This window comes from Antedon bifida, chromosome 3, assembly GCF_963402885.1.
Source record: "Antedon bifida chromosome 3, ecAntBifi1.1, whole genome shotgun sequence".
In the NCBI taxonomy this organism is placed as follows: Eukaryota; Metazoa; Echinodermata; class Crinoidea; order Comatulida; family Antedonidae; genus Antedon; species Antedon bifida.
The window spans coordinates 30,768,920-30,786,018 of record NC_136228.1 but is presented as its reverse complement, the minus strand read 5'-3'; the positions used below and the strand labels follow the sequence as shown (position 1 = coordinate 30,786,018).

General features: G+C 34.3%; 1 protein-coding gene and 1 long non-coding RNA gene across 2 annotated transcripts in view; one reads left to right on the top strand and one right to left on the bottom strand.

Annotated features, from left to right (window-relative positions):
- The window catches only part of LOC144837361 (uncharacterized), a 260,004-nt gene that overhangs the window by 68,886 nt on the left and 174,019 nt on the right, over nt 1-17,099 (bottom strand). The gene's annotated exons all lie outside the window — the stretch shown is intronic.
- LOC144837344 (uncharacterized) overlaps nt 221-17,099 on the top strand; it is a 28,043-nt gene continuing 11,164 nt past the window's right edge. Inside the window, exons 1-24 of the mRNA XM_078692405.1 lie at nt 221-367; nt 995-1,141; nt 1,345-1,503; nt 1,968-2,090; nt 2,498-2,677; nt 3,195-3,326; nt 3,707-3,856; nt 4,657-4,887; nt 5,420-5,549; nt 5,673-5,882; nt 6,292-6,489; nt 7,210-7,413; nt 7,700-7,912; nt 8,296-8,464; nt 9,303-9,546; nt 9,970-10,171; nt 10,831-11,059; nt 11,587-11,758; nt 11,981-12,080; nt 12,472-12,672; nt 12,813-12,932; nt 13,671-13,844; nt 14,894-15,056; nt 15,530-15,559. Coding sequence (XP_078548531.1) covers nt 287-367; nt 995-1,141; nt 1,345-1,503; nt 1,968-2,090; nt 2,498-2,677; nt 3,195-3,326; nt 3,707-3,856; nt 4,657-4,887; nt 5,420-5,549; nt 5,673-5,882; nt 6,292-6,489; nt 7,210-7,413; nt 7,700-7,912; nt 8,296-8,464; nt 9,303-9,546; nt 9,970-10,171; nt 10,831-11,059; nt 11,587-11,758; nt 11,981-12,080; nt 12,472-12,672; nt 12,813-12,932; nt 13,671-13,844; nt 14,894-15,056; nt 15,530-15,559 — 3,962 coding nt within the window. The 5' untranslated portion in view covers nt 221-286. The remainder of the gene's footprint in view (nt 368-994; nt 1,142-1,344; nt 1,504-1,967; nt 2,091-2,497; nt 2,678-3,194; nt 3,327-3,706; nt 3,857-4,656; nt 4,888-5,419; nt 5,550-5,672; nt 5,883-6,291; nt 6,490-7,209; nt 7,414-7,699; nt 7,913-8,295; nt 8,465-9,302; nt 9,547-9,969; nt 10,172-10,830; nt 11,060-11,586; nt 11,759-11,980; nt 12,081-12,471; nt 12,673-12,812; nt 12,933-13,670; nt 13,845-14,893; nt 15,057-15,529; nt 15,560-17,099) is intronic.

The following is a 17,099-nucleotide window of genomic DNA, read 5'->3' as shown; positions in this document are numbered from 1 at the left end:
TCGATTTTTTAAAATGTTTAATAAGTTGTCGAATTAAAAATTACCGTATTTCTTTTTTCTTGTAATGAATGTTTGTTGTATTAAGTGGTAGTTTTAAGTTTCATGTCACTAAAAAACAGACATGAGAGATGGATTCCTTATTAACATGCATGACCTTTGACATCATTATTTTATAAACTTCCGCTGTAAATACCGACGCGTCGTCCCCCCGGCGCTCGACAACCCCACGTAATGTTGTATTGAATTCACATTAAAAACTAATATTTAATTAGTCATTTTATTCAAAATGAATATATCGGGAAATATTCTATCATCAGTGGTGCAGACGCGGTCAATTGAAAGAGTTTTAGCACCTATCGCGGCTCAAGTAAGTATTTTTGGCTAGGCCAAGCAGTCATACAGAGAGAGGCTGGTTGTTTACACTAACACAGGGCAGTACAGCCACGGCGGACGCACCACTATTTGGCATGATGAGTAGGCCTAGGCTTGATATTTTAAAAACTAGATGATCGATGTTATTTTATATATCCACAGTACATCCATGTTAAACCTAACCTTAATTAATTAAAGATAATTAAGTATTTGCACCAATTTTATGAAATTTGAAATTGAAAAATTATATTATATCTTCAATTCATAGCTCTAGTTTTTAACTTTTACATTTTTGTTTACACTGTTTCTGATAACCAAAAGGTATGGCATTAAAGTGTCAAAAATAATATTGAATAACAATGATATTAAACGCCAAACAAATGTGCATGTGAAACAAAGCATTTGATATCAATGTGATGATTGGATTTGTTTTGTAGACATGCACAAGTAAAGCTAGTAGTTTTTTATACAGTTGTATTTTTTATGAAATGTATTTTTGTGCTTTACACGTATTGTATTGTCAAGGGCCCCAATTATCAGCTTTGCTGGATGGGCTACCCTCATAAAACATGGTTTGATAAGATAAAAATTAATAATAATTAATTGTTTTGCTTTTTTACAGGTGTCACAACTAATCATTTTAAACGAAAGTGCAAAAGACACCCCAGGAAGTCTACCAAATCTAAGTTCTCATGCTCAGTCCGTCCGCAAAGCTACAGAGGAGTTGGTGCTTGTGGGTCAGAGACTTGCTAAAGACTCAAAAGATGAAGTAAGTAGGCCTACCAGTATGCTTTTGTCATTTTACTTTCTTGAAAAATCCATTAGACACACGGTTGACTGGTTGATGGCAGTGGGAAATAATTTAATCATATGATAACCTATATACCAAATATTGATAATCCTCATAGTTTCGCCAACCATCCTAAAAAATGATATATTCAAGATTTAACATAATTCCATTTATTCTTTCAGGAGCTAAGAAAATCGATGCCAAAAGCTTGTGAGATGATAGAGACTGCAGGAAATAGCATGATGCTTGCATCACAGATCTTGCAGACACAGCCTGAGAATAGTGAAGCAAGAGAGAACTTGGTGAAGGCTGCAAGAGATGTCCTGGAAGGTACAATGAAGGTGTGTACCACAAGAATAATTAATCACAGGCAAATTAAATAAAATGCAAAAGATAGGACATCAGAGTCAGCACATGTCACCATCTTTAGGCCCATATTCTTAAGCTCTGTCTACACTATCAAACTAGTTGATGTGCCCAAATATGGTAGTGATATACCAAAATATGGTAGTGATATGACATCATGTTTTTATAAGGGCACATCACATTTTTTGTCACATAAAGTTTGATAGTGTAGACAGAGCTTTAGTCAACTCTCAGAAAACCAAATACACCTTGGGCTGATCTAAACTCATTTCTTCGGATTACAATGTGCATTTCAGAAGATTTGTGTGTTCTAGTGTGTTTGTTTTCGATGGAATTGATATTATTTCAATAATGTAATGATTCATTTTACAATATCAGATTTTTAGTACAAGGTAATAATTTAAAAAAAAACAACTTTTTTTTTATTTATATTTTTTAGGTCATGCTTATTACAGATGATACAGAAGTGCGCAAGATCGTGCGTGCAGCACACTGGACAATTGACCGACTGACCCTTCTCAAGTCTGTTGAGACTATGAAGACTTTAGTAGAAAGCTTTAAGGTAAAGACAAGTCACTTTCTTGGATTATTCCAATAGAGGAACCCGTCTCCCACCTTTTTAAAAATGTATTTATTCAAAAATGAATTACAACAATATTAACAATAATATAAAAATACAGATATAAAATATCAAAAACATTCAAATATCAAGACAGGCCTTGTCTTTTAAGGCGAGTGAGTGCGATTACTCACCTAACACACTCCTAAACTGCCCTTGAGGAGTGCGATTTACAACACGCCTTAATTTGGTAAACTTCTACACACCAAAATACAAACAGCACACCTACAGCACCCCTGAATGTATTGAGGAGTGCAATTTGTAGCACAAGGCCTGTCAAGAATATAATATACAATTAAAAATTGGAAAATGACAAAAAACATATACAGTTTGAATTGTTTACCCTTCAGGGTTTTACAGAAGCAATAATGCTATTATCAAGTCTTTGTGATAAACGTCAACAAGATCTCACACAGCAGCAGCCTAAACAACGATTGCTGGTTGCTATGTCAACGCTCAAGAAGGCGACACCCATGCTCAGCAGTATCATGCAGTCATTTGTGAAGTATCCTAAGAGTTCACAAGCCAAAGTTAGTGGTGTTTGAATTTAGTATTGAGTTTAAGTAGATGATATGGTTTAATCAAGAAAAGTATAATTATACAAGTTACTGTACCAACCTTTACACTAATGTTGTGAGGTGTTTTCCCAAATGATCATATGATCAAAATGGTACTGGGTATGATCAACCATAGAGATATGACAGTGAACTATAATATCAACTAGCATTCATGTTCCCAACTAATCTAATATTGTAAAGAACCCCGTTGGAATTAAGTTGGTTTTTATTTCGACTTTATGGGCTATCCCTAATGTACTTGCTTGTAAATTTGTTGTATTCATATTGTCTTTTAATCTTATGTTGAAAACGAATAAAATCAAATCATCCATTCATAGAAGTACTGATGAAGAAGTCAATCTATGGCGATTACCGTACAATTATATATATTTTTATACGTTTTTCATGTATACAGTAACACCATAATTAAAATATAGTAACTGCATTTATGGAAAAGGTATTATTCAATCTGTGTTTGTAAATCTAATAGGCTAGCAGTGATTATATTTTAAAACACATCATGGTTGCAGTGACAGAAATTATAAATGTTGTGGAGAAAGTGGGAAGTATGAAACCAGAAAGAAACGAAGAACCTGGTCATTTTGCCATTAAAATTGATAAGGTTAGTTTAATTATTATACGACAATGGTTATAAAGCAAACTTTATGTGACAACAAAATGTGATGTGCCCATATAAGGACATGATGATGTCATATCACTACCATATTTGGGCATATCACTAACATATTTGGGCACTTTTTTTATCAAACTAGTTTGATAGTGTAGATAGAGCTTTAGGTTGTTTTTTTATGATTGAAAGTGCAATAATCTTTTAGTACAGCTGTAGCTCAATATAACCGTAACAATTTTCACTTTATTTTGAACTTTTTATTACAATAGTACCACTTTTTTTTATTGTTCATCTCTTTTATTTGACCTGCTTTCTTTTAATGGTTTTATTACTAAAATAATGTACTAAATATTTCTTTCTTTTCACTGTAGGCCATGAAGGAGTTATCGCCAGAGCATCGATATAACCTAAGTGTTGATTTTGATTGCCTGCTTGAATCTATAGTTAGACACAGTATGACAGTGGCCTCAGCAGTGCCACGAGAACATCTTAGAGAGGGCATAGTTAAATCTTGCAAAGAGGTAAGAAACGTACACCAAATTTGCATTATGAGGCGTTAGGCATATTACTTGCTTTCTAGTACATGACATAAGGAAGGTTTCACAACCTTACGAATACTATAACGAAAACAGATACGTCACACATTTGTGAAACTTTTGAGCTGATCCCCATTTCATATTCGTAAAGCGTTTTCGTGTTGACGAATATCATCAGTCATATTTGTAACTACAAAACGAGTATAGTTTTTGATCTATTTTGCACATTTTGCATTTGAATCAGGAATGATTCATGATTATAATATAATTATAGATTTATTGAAATAAATGTGAAATAGGTAGGTTACCATGCACTTACAACATAAGTTGGCCCGGATGAGATGATATGATACAATGAGTGTTTGCGCTTAAAAATCTGAAAGATGACCAGTTTTGAGAGCAAAATAATTAATTCCCCTAGCCTTATGAAAAAAATTGCATTTTTCTTTCATATACCATATATGGTTCACATGAAAAAAAAATTAGTGTAGTTTAATGTTTCATCACCTTTAATAAAGATGCTCTATCAACTCAATACTTTGATGGACACAGCTGTTAAACATAACATATCATCATCTTAAACGTGAAACGTTGTTAGACATTGCGCGTTTCACTTGTGTTCGCCACTCTGTATGTCTTGAGCAAGCATGTGTATAGGTCCGCATGTGAAAAGTTCTGTTTCCTTCTTGATGTTTGCCATCCATGTTGCTTTCGGACTTCGTTTTGGTCTTTCGCTGAGCCTCTCTGAACGTAAAATGTAACCATGACATATTTTGTATTTTTAGATTCTGAGGCAGCGTACTATAATCCAGGAGGAATGTATCAACGTACAAGACAACCCTGGCTTCAAGCAGTTAAAGGCGGACTATGACCAAAATTGTGAAGCGTTTGCCAGAGACTTCTTGATCCTTGAGAAACACATTAAGAGTGCTTTGATTGGTCAAGTTGTAGATACCTTCATCGAAACAGTTGAACCATTAGAGAGACTTATTAAAGCAGCAACGGTTCCTCTAAAGGTGTGATATTGCGATTGTACATTCATTCATAAAAAAATGTTACTTGTTTCTTCACCATTTTCTACTTTAATATACCATATAGAAACATATTATATTGTGAGGGCATGTGTTGGACTGATCGTGAGATCGTGGCTTGTATCCTTGGGCAAGACACTTTACTTACATTTGCCTCTCTCCACTCAGGTATATAAAATGGTTACCGGTTAGATCAAAACACAACTTTGAACTGATTACTAGCTGCATTATTATGGGAGTATGCTTCCATACATGTTTGATCCAAAAAATTGACCTGGGTAATAATGTGCAGCGCATTGAGAGCTTGCTTATATGCGCTATATAAAAATGAACTATTATTATTCCCAACACTATCAGATTACTACACTACATTCCAAGGCTGGATTGCAATAAAGGTCTTTATTAGTATTAATACTAGTGGTCTAAATGGGACAATAAGATATAGTACATAGTACTCAATTTAAGAAAAATCCATTAGTTCTTTGGTATATTAAAGATACATTTGATTGTCTTTCAGGAAAAAGGACGGTTAGATGAGAAAATTTGTCTTGAGATCTTGGAGCCGTTAGAAACTGCATTCCTTGGACACCTGGACAGAGTATGTCAGACTGGGTCATTCATGGCTGCTAGTTGCTGTGACCATAAAAGTAAGTTATCAATATCATCACTGAAATAGAACTAAAAGGAAAGATTTAAGTTGTTTTTTTTTCTAAAAGTAATAAAATGAAATATTTAATGAAATATCTTTTATAAAATCTTTTTTTCAATAGGAGTTGAGCTAATTCAAGCAGCAGTGAACACCATGGAACAGATCGACCCGGAAATACTCCCAGCATGCATCGCTGTGAGACAAGACGTGTTAGATAAAAGAGCTATTCAGCATATTAAGTTGATACACCGTGAGTGGAAGAATGAAGTGACCCAGTTAGTGGACTGTATTGATGAACTTATTGACCGGAACAGATTTCTAGAAGTAACTGGTAAGTGAAAAAGGGCTTTCTAGACCTTTTATATTAAAGGCATAATTGGTTAACCTCTGTTGGCCAAAATATCTCTGAACCAGAATCCAGGAACTATGACAAGGCCTGAATGGGAAAAAGGGCTCTAGAATTTACACACGCATGTTAATTTTTAATTTTCTGCCATATACAATACAAAGAAGGGAAGACAATTATAACACGCAAGGAAAGACCAATCAGGTGCTAAACACCTATTCTAGTTGGTCAACCCAGAACAGAGCACACAAATAAACCAAAAATTTACATTCTACAATTAAAGCATCTACAGGAAAGCGACCAACTACACACATTTTCAACATCAATATTATTTATTGAAAAAACTACCTATTAAGCATTTATATTACTTCTATGTTCTTATTTACGTATATAGAAGCATATATCAAAGGGGATATAACTCAATGCCGTGAAGCATCAACCATAGCAGACCATGAACTTCTTTCTGAAGCTGCCAACTGCATGCTGGGAAGGGCCAAACGTGTCATTCAAGTTGCAATGAAGGAAGTGGACAGCAGTAAAGACCCAGTCTACAGAAATGGAGTTTTAGTTTTTGTAAACCAGCTACAGAAAGGTATTGTTTATCTGTTGATATTTCTTTGACTTAATCTTCTATCATTTACACAAAATATGGAAATGCCATGTGGAACCTTCATGGGACTACTTAGAATAAGCCTCTTGGCACTCCTTTAAAATAATAAGCTAGGCCAAGTTGGGCTAACTGCACACAGGTGGCCAATAATCAACTTTGTGAGGCTCAAATATTTTACTTCAAATGCCTACTAAAACAACACTTGATGTGTCCATTTTCTGATGATTGCATGTGATCGGCATAAAGCATATGAGTATTGTAACAGAGCCAAAGAGCTGGTTGAATAACTGTATTGTTTTTATTATAATAATGGCAATATTTTTTTAATTATATGTAAGGCCCTCACTAATGCGGAATGCGTCACCATTCTGGATTCTGCAGATTCCGCCTTTAAACTTAAGGAAGCCCTCCACAATGGAGGAAACCTTCCTTGAACATACAAATCTATAACTTAAGCGTCAATATGATAGTTATGTTGTCCGCTCACCTCGTTTTTTATCATGCTAACATTGCCTCATTTAAATACAACTGTGTAAATAGTACTCTAGGCGTTGATTTCAGTTCTAATAATGAAAATAGTATTCACGGTATCAATTTGCCTGTTTATTTAATGCCTTACAATTTTGATTTTAATTCGAAAGTTTGGTGGTATCATACATGAATTATATTTATGTTTTAAATATATTTGTAATTGCTTCCTAGTAATTCCAGTTGTGAAGGATACAGCAAACAATGCACTTGAACACATACACCAGGAGTCTGCACATACAAAGCTAGCAGAGAAGTCCAATGAACTGTTAGAGTGCATTGAAGACGTACATGAAGGCTTAGACCCTAGGTCACATCCAAACATACTGAGCCCTCTCAGGAGTAATGTAAGGGATGATAGACATTCAAGACGGGAGGGTATGTTACACCACATTATGTGTTTCTAAAGCTCTGTCTACATTATCAAACTTTATGTGAAAAAAAAATGTAATGTGCCCATATATGGACATGATGATGTCATATCACTACCATATTTGGGCACATCACACTTTTTTTGTCAAACTAGTTTGATAGTGTAGACAGAACTTTAGTTGATCAAAGCAAATTATGTTTTGATTTTATGATCAACCAGAACATTGCAATCACACAAAGGTTCTGAAATATCTATTTGATTTTGTAATATACACGTCATGATTTAATTTAGGTTCACTTGTTGTACCAGCATCACAAAGACCAATCCAACATAATGAGAGTTACCTGAGCAATCCTCTTCCAAAATGTTCTGGAATAGTTGATGTCCAACCTTCTACAATTGATTTTGATTCTTCTGCTATAGCAAACAGCATCTCTGGTATTATGCAAGACATGAGCTTGATGAACCGTACTGCTAAGACAAAGGCAGAGGCATCATATGCATGTAAGTCTGCCCTGATGGACTTCCCACAGAACAATGCCATTTACGTCTTTTTCTGTGGTGCCTAATTTTGCCCTATAATACATCAGATAATGAAGCCTTAGTGTTTGAATTAAGTCGATACCATACAGGAAGATCAAGCACCGATTAATACGCAATCTAAAATATATGGCACCAGGAACAACCCTTTAAATCCCCAAATAGAATTTACATTGTGAGGGGCCTTTCCATGCACATGTGTACCTATACTCATTGGTGTAGGTGTAATTTTGTACGGGCTCTGTAGCCAGTAGTTTTATTCAGTATGATGGACATTTAAAATAAATAAACTATATCAATATCTTTAAGATTTTAACTAATAATGGTACCAACATTTTAATTATTAGTAATGCCCAAAAACCTTCGTCATCCGATGGTTCGTCTTATGAAGGCTGTGTATAAGATGGACAGTGTTGAAGTGGATGCATGTAACAACATTGTGTTAGAACAAACAAGGCTAATAACAGACTTGGCATTGAGACTTGCTGACTCACTTAATGATACAGAAATCAAAAGGTAAGCAATATATAGTATAAAGGTACAAAGCAAGTTTGTATTTAAAAGTACATGTTCCTTGTATTGTAACTGTGATTGTATAGTGGATAAACAGACTCGAAAAGAATGGTGTAGACGACGTATACTTTATACTTACTCAAAATATCTTGTATCTATTTGAGACCGTCCCCTCTTCAGCAACCCCCTAGTATCAACAGCCTCTATAGGAGAGTCTTCTATTTAGAGCGTTACACTATTTACAGTCAGTGGGAATCAAGCTATGATATGATTTATCTAATGTATGGGGTGTGAAAGTACCATCATCTGTGGTGAGTGTTATGATTGAATGTCTTTGAGGGCCATTTCTGCTTCAACATCTTCCAACCTATAGAGTATCACATTGTGACGTCACAACGATAGAGGGCGCTACATGGTTGCTAGCCAACCAAAAAATGCGTTCAGTGCTACTATGTTGATAAACAGTAAATATCTGTATTTCTATCAAATTATGTATCTTAGCTTGATTTTTTTTAACTTAAATAAATAAACTTTTAAATAAATAGATTATTAAAAACAAATATTTAGTGATCTTATGAAATTTTAGTTTGTTTTTATTGAAAATTATTAAGTTTTAAAATGACTACTTCAATAAGCCTATTCCTGAATGCATTTTTGGTTGCGCTAGCAACCACGCAGCGCCACCTACCGTTGTGACGTCAGCACCGTGATACTCTATATAGATCATAGTTCCTTTCCTCCATTTTTCTTCTGTTATTCTGCATTTCTGCAACAGGGTTTCCATGTGTGTATGTAACAGATTTTTAGCAGTGCAAACTTGTTTATTCATTTTTTTCCCCAGAAATCTGAAGGCACAAGCTGAGAATTTGTTAGACTTTGTACCACAAGTAATGGGAACTGCTAAAGCATCTCTTTTAAAAGAGGACAGATTCAAAGCAGAGGCTCATTTGATGGTTGAAGATTGGACAGACAAGATAAACAGTCTTGTGAAATGCATCAGTGATGCCACTAATGTGTGGTTTAGTGTTGTTAACAAGTTGTTGGTGTTTGCTAAGACCGGTGATAACAAGAATATGAACCATCAGGTCAGTAAAATCGTATAATATTTTCCCTCGACAGAACACGTAGTATAAAAATAGTAACCTGTATTGGCATAAAAAATTCTATTTAAAAGTATTGCTTTATTTAGACTTATAATTCTGAATCTAATGCAGTTTACATATACAAGAAATTCTAATAAATTCAGAAAGATATCACCATCAGCATCTTGATCCCTGTCTACACTATCAAACTATGTGACGACAAAATGTGATGTCCCCATATATGGACATTATGATGTCATATCACTACCATATTTGGGCACATCACACTAGACAGAGCTTAAGGCAATGCCTGGGCAAGAGTCCATATTATAATATATATATTATTACATCGTTTAAATTATTTTATGTAAATAATTTCAAGCATACAGTTACTAATGCAAATTCTGTATTTTTTTTATATTAAAGTTCGAACAACTTGACATCCATATGCAGATTCTCCGTCAAACGGTGACATCAACCATAGAATCGTGTCGTGTCCTAGACCAGACACGGACTAGTAGATCGACATACAGCACCCAGATACAGATAATCCAGACACTAGCAACACAGTTGACTAGGCTTGCCAAATCACTTTCTACTGCTGCAAATGAAGTAGCAATAGCTGAAGGTAAATAAATGTTGCCTCTTAAGCCCTGTCTACTCTATCAAACTTTATGTGATGTGCCCATATATGGACATGATGATGTCATATCACTACCATATTTGAGCATATCACAATTTTGTTGTCAAACTAGTTTAATAGTGTAGACAGAGCTTTATTCTTGACACTTATTGTATCCATAGAGATACTATTAAACTACTGGAGAGCCATGGTATATCTGTTCAAATATATTTAATGTATAGAAATAATAACATAACCACATAGATGGGAACATATATATTTACAGTACAGTTTAATCCAATTGATTCTATTGTCAAAGACAATAAATTGCATAATTGAATTCTTGAATTTTTGCATTCGAGAATTGTAAAAGAATATGTGTGCTTGTTAATACACTTCCCAAACTGCACTCCAAGCATAGTAGACACTGCTTCAAACTGGTGTATCTGATTTCCCAATGTGATGCAGTCATATTCGATAGGCTTTTTGAGCTGTAATGTTTTCTGTTTATTTCTGATTATTAAAGCCCTGTCACTATCAAACTTTATGTGCCAAAAAAATGTGATGTGCCCATATAATGGACATGAGCACATCACATATTTTTGTCACATAAAGTTTGATAGTGTAGACAGAGCTTAACAGTATGTTTACATTTATTGTTAAAGGAGATGTGAGCCTGGAGAGCAAGTTAGAACTTTTAGTTCTTGAGTGGGCAGTAAAACATTATCAACTTTTTCAAGTGATCTCTTCCATCAATAAGAAGTCAATGTTAACGACAGACAATTTGGAAGATGCCTTACAGACAGCCTCTCAGGAATTGATTGAGAAAGAGGCTGAGAACATAAAAAAGGCATGTGGTAGATTGGTGGAGACCGCTAAGACTGCTATCGTTGGGTATGGAGAACTAGATTTTAACTTTCAATCGCCAACGTTCTTGTCTTATCCTATCTTACTTGAATAGCAAATGCCTATTAAGCTTGGTTCCCACTAGCGACACAACGTAACGCAACCTACGCAACATAAGCAAATGCCCTTCCAATAATTGTGTTTTCCCCCACCTGCGTGAAATCAAACCAGCTTGTTGCGCGTCAACGTTAGCATGCCGTCTGTAGACTGACCTGATTTGATTTCCCGTAGCGATGTTTGCAGCAATGTGGCGTCGTCGGTTCCCACTTGTGATTACACAATACAACACTTTGCGTCGATAAGTCGCTGCTTTACGTTGCGTTCTAGTGAGAACCACACTTTAGTGCCTATGTATTTAGAAATACAGGTTATATTACCTGAGATTAATATATAAATAAACTAACTTTTGTTCCATATAATACACACAGGAATATATTTTTTAAAGTGCATTGTCTGTTAAAATAATGTAAAACTAAATGATGATATGTAATAATTTTATAATAATTTGTTTTCAGTCTAAAAGATGCAATGAAGGTCGAGGAAACAACAGAAGCAATGTCAGATGTTGATAAACTGTCCACTGAACTAATGTCAATGGGGTTGCAGACACTCGGTAAAGTTGATATCAATGATCATGATCCTATCCAGCCTAGAGTTCTACTAATACAGAGGCAGTTACAGGCCAAGGCAAGTCCAATTTGATTTATTGATGCAGTTATAGTAAAGGTTTTCTGAACTTCTCCAGCCATACATCATGCAAACAAACTTTGCTTACTGTTATACATTTATTCTGCACTAATTAATATTTTCATATTCAAAATTAACTACACATTCTAAACTTAATGCATATTATTCTGTGATTTGATATTCCTTGATTTTATTCTGATTAACTTAATGTATTCACCACAGGCCACACAACTGGGCTTGTTGATTGATGAGAGTATAAGTGACATGGGCCTGGCAATAGATACAATGACGGGAGTAGCATTGGCTGCAAGGCAAGCTGCTGGTGAGTATTTCACACAAACTCTCACTGAAGTGAGATAATAGTGAGCTTTTGGACAGTAGACGAAGGACAAATGTCAATAAAATATGGTCTCGATTTAATGGTATATACTGTGCTTATACACATTTGCATTAATCTTTCGTATAATCACCATCTACTATCCCAAAACAAAAGCTCGCTACTAGGACAATAAACAACAAAATTTAGTACTAGATTGTGTCTAGTTGTGTGGAAGCAACATCAGGAGGTTCATGTCTTTGATCAAAACATCTTCATTTATAAGAATTTTCTATTTCTATTTTCTACAACCATACATAAATTCTTGAGAGCAATCGGAGAACATCAATCGAAACAATGTATTTATAAAATAATTCATTAAATCTTTCATTTCCAGGACCATCTCAAACACAACTACTCGTTCAGTTTCAAGCCATGGCTGAGAGCCTAACCCAGAACGTTTCTCATGCTAGGCAGGTCTGTGCAAGAGCCTTGCTACCAGTAACTGACAAGTTGGCCAAGGAAATGCTTTTCTCCAGTGTTGATAAAATGTGCCGACTTACACCAACTGTGATTTCAGAAGCTAGAAATTTAGTTGGTATGATCAAAAGTTTTTACCATTTATTTTCTTTAAATATGAAAGTCTTAAGTCATTTGAAAGATTGAATTGTTGACACCACAGCTTTGCAAACAAATTGAAAGCCAACAGATTTTAGACAATTTTAACATGTTTTTCAGATGATGTTCAAGGCTCGAACCAAAGACTCAGAGCTGCCAAGCGAGAGTGGTCTGCAAATGCCACTGCAGTTCTTCATGGCATCACCAAACTTCCAGAGGCTGATCCAGCTTCACTCGCAGGTGGTTTTATAATTATTGTTTTTAAATTGTTAATAATGATTCAATACCCCATATCCATTCTTTCCTAATTGATCCGCATCGTGTGTCGTTTCAATCTTTCTTGTTCTTCCCTTTCTCAACCCAGCCTGCTTTTCCTCCTGGTATTTTCGCATAGACAAAGGCATACTGTATGCACCCCATAAGAGCAGCCCCCTCCCTTTCCTATATTTTTTATATTATTGTGTGAACATGTGTAATTCAATCAGCTTATTTTTTATTTACTATTTTATTACTGTGTATATATTTTGTATATTTTATATTAACAAGCATTTTCAGCCAATGGCTTTGTATGTTTTTATACCTTAATAAATAAAAATATAAACTGATTATGGTAGTCCTGGCAGTAGTTTAAAAACTGTGTCCGTTTACTGGTAAAATAGAGGTATAATAATTCAGCATTTATTAGTTTTCTATCAATGGTAAAAGCAATACAATAAAAAAGATACGCTGGGGAAAAGTGTGCTTAAGATTATTTATAATTCCAATTGTTTTAGAAATTTTATTTGCAATATGATTCTGATGACTGGTCCATCTCAAGTTTTCCTGGATTTAAACACCAAGGAACATAGTCTCTGACATTTGTTTAATGTTTACTCCATTATTAAATATATTGTAATGCTTCTTCCATCCCAATTCAATATGGATGTCCAATGTACTATTGTTTTTATGTTTGTTTTTCTTTTGCTTTTTAACATCTAGAGATGGCAACAACACTGAAGGAGATGCAAATGCTAAATTCATTGAGTCCACAAAATTGGGTTCCAACACTTCCAGCAAAACAGGCAACACCAGGTGGACCTTACCAACACAATCAAAACAGCAGTATTCCTCAAACAGAGCCACAAATGTTTTCATCGCAAGCGTCACAACTTTGTGAGTCAGAGGTTATCTTTATATATATTTGATTTCAATAGGCAAATAGCCAAGGCTTATTAATTGATAATGATTTCTGTCATATTAGATAGGTTATTATTTGAAATATTTATAATATTATCTGGATTTGTTAAGCCTTGTTAAAAAAAAAATCATCTGCTTACTGACATATGCTGAACAGATAACCTAAAATAGTATCAATTATTGTAATCAGATTATGTAAAGAATGTTATAGTCAGCAAAATGTTTAACTATCTCACAACCGGACACCCTTGGGGTGGCTGGAATGTCTGCTGCTCCGGAAATCTGGTTTTCAGAATGAATTTTCAATATTAGGACAAAATTTGGAACCTTTTGAACCAGAAACAAATTTTGGGAGAATTTCAATTTTTCAGACAGTCTGGTTTCAGGAGGAGCTTTTGATTTCCCAAATCAGGTCATCCCAAATTAAGAGCTCTCTATTGTACTACTTTTCTATCTATAAAGCTCTGTCTACACTATCAAACTTTATGTGACAACAAAATGTGATGTGCCCATATATGGACATGATGATGTCATATCACCACCATATTTCGGCACATCACACTTTTTTTGTCAAACTAGTTTGATGTGTAGACAGAGCTTTATATAGGATATATTTTGACAACCATGAACATCTTTCTACACTATCAAACTTTATGTGACAACAAAGTGTGATGTGCCCATATATGGACATGATGATGTCATATCACTACCATATTTGGGGCATACAGTATCACCACCATATTTGGGCACATCACACTTTTTTTGCCAAACTAGTTTGATAGTGTAACGGAGGTTAATATAATGAGTTCACTTCACATTTCATAAATCCAAAGTATAAAGAAAAATCCACCAAAATATTCCTAATCCAACCTGATTAACTTAATTTTTTTTTATTTCATGCCTACATTTTTCATTTCATTGCTTTCTTTTTTATTATTCCGTCACATTTACATTATTCATATATAAGTATTTTAATATTTGATATACAAAATATATTGATTAATTATAATTGTGTTTATTATTAGATGGTAACTCTTCAAACTTTCAACAACCGATCACATCAACACCTAACCCCAGTAGACCCTCACGTGACCGGTACAGTGCGCCACCAAAAGTGAGCTTTAGAGAAAGCCGAGGACGGTCACTATCACCAGTTAAACTTAAAAACTGTGGCCAAGGAACCAAAGGGTATGTCATTTTTATAGAAACTTATAGATTTTGTTTATATCAACTACTTATCAATTAGTTTATTTTGTGTTGGTTTTTGTTTTGTTTGTTTTAGTTTGTTTAAATTATATTTAAGACATTTAAATATTTTTTGATATAAACATTTTTTTTTACATTTTGATATTTTAAATTCTGAATCAATTATGATATTGAAAAGGCACTGTAGGCAAGTGGTTATCATGCTTACCAATTCCAGGTCTTTGGTTCAAGTCACAGTGCCAGGATTTTGTCTTAGTCTCATACAGGACTTTTGATACAAAAAGTGTATTTCCCATTCTATATTGTTGCTGTTGAGTGTTATTACAAAAAGAATACCCAGTAATTATTGTTTTGAATGATGTTATTCTTAACTGTTTGTGTTTATACTTGTTGCTTTTTATTGGAATGTTTTTTGTTTTTCTGCCATGTTGGTTGATGTGTGATTGTTTTCGTAGACCCTACAGAACCAGACATGTTAGTTATAGGTAAGTTATGTTGTAACCTTGTTGCGGTAAGACTAACCCCACTCACATTGCAAATTAGAGGCCAAGCTTTTGAATAATGTTGTCATCATTTACTCTATATTAGTAATATTTTATCAATTTTCACCCATAAATTTATCTTGTATAACAACACAGTAAAAGCCATATGAAGGTACATCTTCTAGACCCAGCAAGTGTGCCTTCAAATAAGTGTCTGACTGTTCGCTGTAGTTTTAAACATATATTTCCACTTGTTGGTTTCATGTCAAATTATCCCCATTAGGGGTGTCCTCTGAATAGAGTTCTGTGGTGCTGACGTCACGACGTTAGGTGGCGCTGCGTGGACAGTAGGTGCCGCTGCGTGGACAGTAGGTGGCGCTGCGTGGTTGCTAGCCAACCAAAAAATGCGTTCAACCTGTCTCCAAGGTCACCAATGGTTTGGAATAGGCCTTTTGAAGTACTCATTTTAAAACTTAATAATTTTCAATAAAAACAAACTAAAATTTTAAAAGATCACTAAATATTTGTTTTTAATAATCTATTTATTCTTCAACTACAGTTTAAGTCTAAAAAAATCAAGCTAAGATACATAATTTGATAGAAATACAGATATCTATAGTTTATCAACATAGTAGCGTTGAACGCATTTTTGGTTGCGCTAGCAACCATGCAGCGCCATCTATCGTTGTGACGTCACACCGCAGAACTCTATAGAGGTATCCCAACCGAAGACTTCCATATTATATTTTATTCATTGTTCTTATAACCATTAATACCATTAATTCTTTTAACACATACAGAAAGTTCTGTCATCCTTAATGCCGTCTTATTTTTTTCATTTATCTCAATAGTCACTTCATCATTGTACTTCATATTTTATTTTCTATCTTGTATTTTATATTTGTTTGTACTATATATGATATTAAAGAAAGATATTAAAAGTTGTTCACACAAACACCCTCTTTAGGCTCATCTTGGCCTATAGTACAGTCAACTCTCCCAATACCGAACACCTTTGTATATATATGCCTGTTTTCCGGAAATTCTGGTATTTGGAATGTGTTTTTAATGGTAAAAGGGAATTTTGGACCTATTGGTCCTCAAGAAAAGTCTGGTATTAGGAGAGTTTCTAGTTTTCAGAGAGACTGGTAATTGGAGAGTTGACTTTATAATATTTCACAAATGATGTACATAAATTGTATAGTATATACAATTGACTGTATTTGTACTTTGTTTACCTAAAAAGAAATATGTTTTTGTAGATGATTGACATAGAATGTATTCCAACAAAAACAAATAAGATAGTTTAGTTCAGGAAACATGGCAGAGCAGGTGTCAACATTATCAAAATAAACTTTCAATTGTACTTTCACTCCTTGTTTTCTTATGTTTTTTAATGAATGATTCAACAGCCTTAAGATATCAAATTCTTTGTTTCTACATACTGTATGTGATTACTATTTCGGAGCTTAAACATGAAAATTGAAGATTAATAAAATCAAACTTTAAATATGCCATTTTGCAGTTTTAATAAAGTTATTCT